General features: G+C 32.3%; 1 protein-coding gene across 1 annotated transcript; it reads left to right on the forward strand.

Annotated features, from left to right (window-relative positions):
• Positions 1 to 2810: 2810 nt before the first annotated feature.
• LOC106670307 (40S ribosomal protein S14a) lies at positions 2811 to 8151 on the forward strand. The gene is made up of 4 exons (XM_014400508.2): positions 2811 to 2893; positions 7457 to 7619; positions 7690 to 7777; positions 7838 to 8151. The coding sequence occupies exons 2-4, from the start codon at positions 7471 to 7473 to the stop codon at positions 8054 to 8056; spliced, it is 456 nt and encodes a 151-aa protein (XP_014255994.1). The 5' UTR covers positions 2811 to 2893; positions 7457 to 7470; the 3' UTR covers positions 8057 to 8151.
• Positions 8152 to 8352: the final 201 nt, after the last annotated feature.

The raw sequence follows: 8352 nt of genomic DNA on the forward strand, positions 1-8352 counted from the left end.
CTTGCAAAGAAATTTTCATTGAAGATTGCCATCTAACTAAATAAAATTGCATTTAACATTGATTTACCCTACTTTGTATATAAACAATACGGTTCAAACTTTAAATTTCAACTTATTTAAATGAAGAACCAAAACTGCACATATTTTTTTGAAAATTTGGTCAAAGTAGAATAGATAAGCGAATTTCACAATGAATTTGTTGAAATGATAGAGTCAAATGTATTTTACATAAGTTGTAAAAAAATTCATAATTCAGCTTTAATATTTTGTTTAGGAGGTTGATGGTGTCAGGCCACAATAAAAAGACTTACAATGTCCAACTGATTTTCAATTGGACATTGAAAGTCTTTTTATTGTGGCCTAACATCACCTAAACAGAGTATTGTAATGAGAGACTTTAACTGAGAAAAAAAACCTCAGAATTTAATTAATTGATTACTAGAAAACAAATTATACTAGAATGCATTCTACAAATATAATAATACTGAGTTCAAATGGGTACATTTCAACTCTTATAGGGCATATAAGAATAAGAATAATGTTGCTTATTCAGGTGCTCCTTATGCAGAGAAACATTGCATGATGTGCCCCACATAATAGAGGTGTCATGCCTTGGCTCCATACAGAGAGCATATAGGCATGCTGTCAGATTAAGAATGGTTCTCAAACACAGCAGTTGGTTTCTGGATCCCGTTCCATTTTTTAGAAGTCGTGGGGGTATTTTACTGTATATAGTTATATTGTATGTGTTTTTATCATTATGAGTTTTGTTTGAATACGTGTATTTATTAGTGTGAGTGGTGAGGGGTGATGGTGAAATATAGCGTCATCATTGTCCCTCCAGTGGGCTTAGGGTCAATAGCAGAAAAATTATAAAAGACCTCATCAATCTTAATTATTAATGCAGTCTATGGTTAATGGAGGAATATCCAGCGATCCACCGACTAATCAGAATGAGTGTATGTATGAATGGATTTATTTGTGCGAATGATTTATCCAATTTAAGTTTTATTAGGCTAGATTATAGTTTGCATGCGTTGGGGCTGAAATGACCTAGCTGTCGATAGCCTCGTTGGAGCCTAACCCTGTTTGTAGGGAAGGAATGATCTCCTGGGCATTTGGCTTAAGGGAGGTACTAGCAACCCAGCCACCTAACAGGGTGGGTGAACTTCCTGATGTATAGGCAGTAAGGTCAGCACGTTGGGGAGTGACAACCCTTCGGGGTGAAAGTCCGAATAAAGATGCTTATTGACAAAAGGCTTGTTTTAAACCCACCAGAGACCATTCAAAGTAGCAGAGCCTATCCAACTTCTGCAGGCGTCTGTAAGTCATTAATAAATCGACATAGATTTTTTTTATACGAGTTGAAATATGTATTGAAAAGTGCATATTGAGCTTCTAAGTCTTTAATATTATTAATTTAATAAGAAGAGCAAACTTTTTTTTTTTGTTGAGATTTGTTGCACTTTTTGGTGGGACTCCGTCATCAAAGGCTGAATATCAATAAAGCCTTTATTAAATACAAAGTTATAATTACTTTTAGTAAATAAATTCTTTGTATGTAAAAAAATATATAATAATAATAAAATTTAATTAATACAGCAGGCCACGGTCTTTGCTATTCATGCTTTGTAAACTATATATTATATAAGTTTATTTTATTTTTTCAATAAAGCATCTTATTCATTATATTCAACCATTGATAAGGAGAGCAGAATTTTTTCGATGGAAAAATATTACAGTAGATTCTCATTATTCGTGCTGGATATGTGCTCTGCATCACTGCAGATAAAGAGAACTGCAGATAGTAGAAACACCTCTAATTTCAGGCTTTGAAGCATTTTCTTTTATCTGCATGTCAATTAAAATACTTATATATCATGTGTGCCTATTGTCAATGTTATGTATGAACTTACAACTTTTTTTTTCAATAGGAAAAGTGCAACAAATGGTAACATACATAAAATTTATTCTATGCAGGTATGCATTAAGTTCATCAACAGGTATGCACCTTTGTATGACATCAAACCAAATGAGAAAAAATTATTATAAGTCTAAAAAACATTAAATTTATAAAAAAGCTAAATTAATTTCCGCATTTAGAAATAGATAATGATGAATCAGTTAAATTTGTTCTTTCAGCTTTCTCAAAGAAAATTATTATAGGAGGTTGCTTTGTCTGGTTTTTTTAACTCCTGGAAATTTTGTTGGAAAGGGTGGTATTGCTTGAGTTAGCAGTTGTGTTACGTTGATATTCTGTTCCACTATCGGATCGTAGTGTATGATATTTCAACTTTTGAGCTAATAGAAAGATTTCTCAAAATATTTTTAATTCTTCATTCCTGTTTTTCTAATATTTTATCTTCTTATATGGTCGATCTTCTTTAGAACTTAACTATGGAGGCAACTGCGGATGAATGAAAGTATGGATAACTAAAGTGTGGATAATAAGAACCTGCACATTGGTTTTTTGAAGCATTTAGAGTCAAACTATTTTCATAAAATGTACAAATTATTGCTGAGAAAGTCTTTTGTAAGAGAATTATGTCCAGAGAACTCGAAATTTCATGATAAATTTTAATATCTTCTGCATATAGAAGAAATGAAAGAAATAAAAAGAAACAATAGCGGTCCTAAATGAGAGCCTTATTTGCTTTTTTATAATGAATATAAGTTTATATATTTTTGAATAGTCCAAAAATATTTGAATTTAATTAAATATAGTCAATAGTGGTTATTGAATGTTCACCAATTACGTATGTGGTGTACGTAAGAATTACGTAGACGGTAAAAATGAGGTTCAACGAAAGTTCGCCCGCTAGAGTTTCACTGTTTGGTCATTCGGTGTTTCACTCTTTCGTTTCTGCGTTAAACGTGTGGATTCGATCTCGCTGTAAGTAAAAAAACGCCAAAATTAATCTATTTTCATCTATTTTATCGAAATTCCCATAATGTCGAGCTGGTGCCGAAAGAATTTCTTGAAATTGCGGCTTGTGTTTTAAAAGAGAATAAAAACTTTACCGTCGGAAAATGAAATTTTGGTGCCAGGTTGGAAAGGGCGAGACTGAGGTTAAGACCGGATTTCAAGTCGGTCAGATTATAAGTTCTTTCATATTATTTTTCGAAACTAAGTAATATTTAAATAATTAAGTATCAACCAATTCGTCCAAAGTATTGGTTGAATATTAAGCTTTTTAAGAATATTAATCTTTTACATTGCAATCCGGTATTTTTACAAAAATTACGGTTATTCTGGCTTTCTAATCAGAAATCCTTAACTACAAATTATTCTGAAATTCGTATCTATTTTTCCCTATAATTACCCTCAAACATAGTATATTTGTTCAAACGATGATAAAAAAAAAACATGCTATGGAGCACAAGTTTATTTTATTGCCCTTATGGTCACACCTGCTTTTAGTCATGTTGGTTTTTCTGTACTAAAATAATTTATTTATCAATAAGGGAATAACATTACCTACTATAGCAAGTTTTGTCATTTGTCTTACCATCTTAAAACTACAAAATGTCAATTTAATTTTTCAAATTCATCAGGTCGGAAAAACATTTTGCTCTATTAGTTTCCTAGATTCCTGACAGTGCACTGCCATCTAGGAAGACACACGCACTGAAGTGAATTTGCTAATCGTGCCATGAGCGGTGTACTTTTCATGATACAGGGTGTTCGGCTACTCCTGTTACAAACTTTTCCAGTAGATTCTACATCCAAAAAGGAACCAAAAAGCCCTAATTAAATATGATGCGAATCTCAACAGTTTCAGAGTTATTTCACTTTTCCTGATTTTTTAAGTTTTCACGACTTAGCTTCAAATAAACAATAACTCCAAAACTAAAAGGTTTTGGACACATCTGTTGATATCATTGAAAACTACATTAAATGTCCAATAATATCTTATCAATACTAAACTTGTAACTTGTAACCTTCGTGAAATAAACGTTTTAGTAGCGAGAACTTTTTGAAGTTGAAAAACTTACTATGGTGATCTAAACTATTATTTACAAACCTCAGAAAACGTACTCCATTTAATATACTTTTAGTGGTGCAATTGCTTTTTTAATTACTTTTTTCAAAGATGAAGAAATTGATGAAGGAAAAGAAAAAACTGTGGTTGAAGGATTGGTAAGGTGGAAAGATTAACAATAATAAAAAACTTAAGGAAATTTTGAATTAATTTTTTTAAATTTTGATTTGTAATACTCTCCATCCTCCGCAATGTATTTTCGACACGCTGCCGTTGCATCAAACCCGCAAAACCCGTACATAAGATGTATATCAGCGTATACTTCAATAGACAAAGTAGCCATAGTGTTAACAAGATATCACATAACTAAAAACGTTATGAATCTTAAAATTATTTTATACCAGAGAATAATAAAACAATAATTCTTTAATCAAAGTTGCAGTCGGTTGGTCAAATTAAAAAAAAAAGTTTAATAAATCCATTCAAAATTTTCTTAAGGTTTTGTTTTTAAATTTTCCACCTTACCTATCCGTCAGCCATGGTTTTTTCCTTTCCTCCATCAATTTCATCATCTTTGAAAAAAGTAATTACAAAAGCAATTGCACCACTAAAAAGAATATTAAATGGAGTACATTTTCTGAAATTTGCAGGTCTCTAGGTTTGGAGATAGTAGTTTAGAATCACTGTTGTAAGTTTTTCAACTTCGGGGGGAAAAAAAAAGTTCTCACTACTAAAACACTTATTTAATGAACGTTAAGAAGTTTAGTATTGATCAGATGTTATTGGAAATTTAATGTAGTTTTCAATGGTATCAATCGATTTGTCCAAAACTACCTGTGCCCTGACCCATTCCGATTTGTTGGCCTGACCTGGCTCCATGTGGCATCTGTTGGTATGGCTGCCTTGACAATATTTCAATAACGTTAAATTATAATAAATTGACAAATGTTTGTTTTTCTATGTAGAAAAATAATATCCTATGTTCAAAATCAATACAATAAGGTAAAAGGTATGTGTAGGTGCTTAAATTAAAATTCAACATTGCGATAATTTTTTTATTTAGTGCTTAAATAACATAGTTTACTTATATTTATACTATAAAAATATTATATGGGCAATAAAAATTAATATAAAAAACTTAACAGATTGAATTAATTATCATGCATGGTCCATCCTAATAATACTTATAAAACACATAACACGTAGTAAACAAAATAATAAATACAACTTAATAAAACAAATAACATATTAAAGTCTGTGTTATAAAACAACCTGGATTAAAAAAAAACCTTAATAAACCTGGATTACAATTAATAAGAACAATTACATTACACAAAATTTATATAATATGAAATAATAAAATAAAAATATAAAATTAATGGAATAAATATATTATGTACATATAGCACTACCTTATTGTATTGATTTTGAACATAGGATATTATTTTTAACAAAAATGTCAAAATTAGGAATGTCAAAAAAATATTACCTATTTTTCAGCGTATAAAACTTATTAACTGAAGAAAAATGAAATTATAAATTTGTGTAGTTACTAACCGTTGAAATAGTTTCAGTCTTATGAGCATCATCTTGCTCATCATTGTCACCTTCGTCATTCAGTTCAAAATTTTCGTCTTCTAACATAGCACGAATTCCTTGATTGGTCGTATTTTTCAAATCTTATACCATTTTATTTCATTTTATTTATTTATTTTTTTGCTCCATGAAGTTCTTTCTAAAAAAGCAAGTGACATCAAGAAGAAACAAGCAATGACAAAACCTACTTTCTAAATAAAATTAGATAAAACATTTAAAATAGTTGAAAGTTTAACAACCGTAACATGCATAAATAAAATAAATCAGTTTATTTAATAAAAAAGTATTTACCATGCTGTTATTTTTTTCTATATTTTTTTACATACATACATAATTGTAAATGTGTGATTTGTCACAAATGAAAATTATGGCAACAATTGTTTATTCCCAAGATAAACTTTAAAAAAGCTCAATACAATTTAGGATAAAATATATAATACAAATAGCAAAAAGATGATTTTGGTTGATGGTTGGTTTGATGAAGTTGGTATAATGAAGAAAGCTGTATAAAGAGAAAATTTAGTTTTATTTTTTATAATACTTAACCTTAATTTTAACAATCTATGAAGTGAGGGTCACTTGTCGAACTCTGCCCTAAAATGAAGCCGGTGGTGAGTGGATCCGAAAAAGGTGAACACAGGTCGAAAGCAGACACTGAAATTGACCTATTTGTAGAAACAGTAGGAAATTCGTAAAAACCCGGATCCACCACAATCAAACAAAAATAAAGGCAAGTGCCAGATGGTGGCTGCTGGGTTCTTGGGCTTGCACTACCAAGCACTAAGTGGCACTCATCGAGCTGATAGTGTTAAAAAACACTGTGAGGTTCTTCAGCTGAAGTCCTGATTTTATCATCGCCCATCAAAAAAAAGGTGACTCATTGGTGACCGTCATTTATGCTGATTCAATACAGCTTTTTTAACCATGGAGTAAAACTCAATGCCGAAATAATTGCTTTCAAATTGAAACAATGGACCAGAAATTGGCATGAAACCATCTTTATCGGAAAAGGCCGATTTTGTTACACAACACTCGACCCCATGTGACACACAAAAAATGTCGGGTCTTGGTTATGAGGTTCTGCCTCAACTTCCCTATACTCCAGACCTCTCGCCTACCGGCTACCATTTTTTCAGACATGAGGACATTTTCCAACATAAAAGCGTTATTGAACAAAAGTCATTAGGAAATGCGTTAATAGAAAATAGCCTCAAAATTCTCTCTTCTGTATAGAGAAGTTGCCATCATGTTGGGAGAAGTTATTGGCAGTGATAGAGGGATTTTGTTTAATAAAAAACATTTAAAATAATATATTTAATTGGTTTATAACCATAAACAATCTGCATTACTCTCTGGTCAACCCAATATATTGGGCGATTTTCATCCTAGCTCGAATGTGACTGTTTTAAGATTGTTATTTGCCTAAAGCCTAAAGAATTTTCCAACTTCAGTTGTCCTAGAAAATGCAACTTTGTCAACTTCCTTATGATTAACAACTGCAGCACGTGTCAGCGAAGCCTGTCACAACATTGACAACACCAGGGGCTCTCAAAGCAGTGCTTTTGCTCAACTGGTTTAAGTTGAACGGTATTTTCAGTAAAATGAGTTGGTGTGATTTTCCAAGCCCACAATGGAAAGTTTGATGGGACAATCTGACCATAAACACTTGACAGGATCATGACAAAAAGTTGCCATCGCATGGGATGGCCTTTCCATGAATTTTGTCATTCCAACTGACATAATCCGTAGGACTGTCCGCATATATAATATCACTTGAGTATGAATAACAAGGTTAGCCATTGTCTAATTTTTCCAAGCTGACCAAAAAAAAAGTGTCCACCTTGAGGTGTAAAATATTTATATTATTGTTTTTCCAGAATTAGCCTGAGATATGGCCCCCAGAAAAGGAAAGCAACCTACTGAACAATCTCAGGTTCAGCTTGGACCTCCAGTAAGAGAAGGTGAAATCGTTTATGGTGTGGCGCATATTTTCGCCAGCTTTAACGATACTTTCGTCCACGTCACAGATCTGTCTGGCAGGTAAATTGTATTTCTGTAAAACCTATTTTTGTTGTTTTTCTTGTTTGTAATAACATTTCCTTGTTTGTAGGGAAACTATTGCCAGAGTGACAGGAGGGATGAAAGTTAAGGCTGACAGGGATGAGGCGTCGCCTTATGCTGCTATGTTGGCAGCTCAGGTATGCGTGTTTTATTTTTGTGATTTTTATAAATTTTTATATCGATCAATTCTATTCCAGGATGTCGCTGAGAAATGCAAATCTCTCGGGATTTCAGCCTTGCACATCAAACTAAGAGCGACGGGCGGGAACAAGACGAAGACTCCTGGACCAGGGGCTCAGTCAGCTTTGAGGGCATTGGCTCGTTCATCGATGAAAATAGGCAAAATTGAAGACGTCACTCCAATTCCATCGGACTCGACAAGAAGGAAGGGCGGTCGCCGTGGTCGCAGGCTTTAGATTTTGTTTTCTTTTTACTATTTTTTTACATAACGGTCTTAAATATTTTTTATTTGTTTTGGTCACCATTGAAAAATAAATGGCCCTTATGTGAATTATTACGTTTTATTTTTATAACCTTTGTTTACATCCTTAAATATTCCTAAAATGATAATAAATTTTAGATTTAATGTAACGTAAATTTATAAATGTTTGTATCTGTTTGCTTCTGTCTTATTCCTTATTCCTTTGGTCTGAAGTGGTCTGTTGTATTTCGACCTCAAGCCATACCCATGGCTCATACTAAACCAGTGTAC

The sequence above is a fragment of the Cimex lectularius genome, unplaced genomic scaffold, assembly GCF_000648675.2.
Source record: "Cimex lectularius strain Harlan isolate CLEC.00 unplaced genomic scaffold, Clec_2.1 scaffold86, whole genome shotgun sequence".
Taxonomy (NCBI): domain Eukaryota; kingdom Metazoa; phylum Arthropoda; class Insecta; order Hemiptera; family Cimicidae; genus Cimex; species Cimex lectularius.

What these genes read in the sequence shown, in the direction of transcription:
- LOC106670307 (XM_014400508.2), top strand. Translation starts at nt 7,471, where the DNA reads ATGGCCCCCAGAAAAGGAAAGCAACCTACTGAACAATCTCAGGTTCAG. An exon ending in GTCACAGATCTGTCTGGCAG is followed by an intron (nt 7,620 to 7,689) that starts GTAAATTGTATT and finishes CCTTGTTTGTAG; the next exon opens with GGAAACTATTGCCAGAGTGA. An exon ending in CTGCTATGTTGGCAGCTCAG is followed by an intron (nt 7,778 to 7,837) that starts GTATGCGTGTTT and finishes ATTCTATTCCAG; the next exon opens with GATGTCGCTGAGAAATGCAA.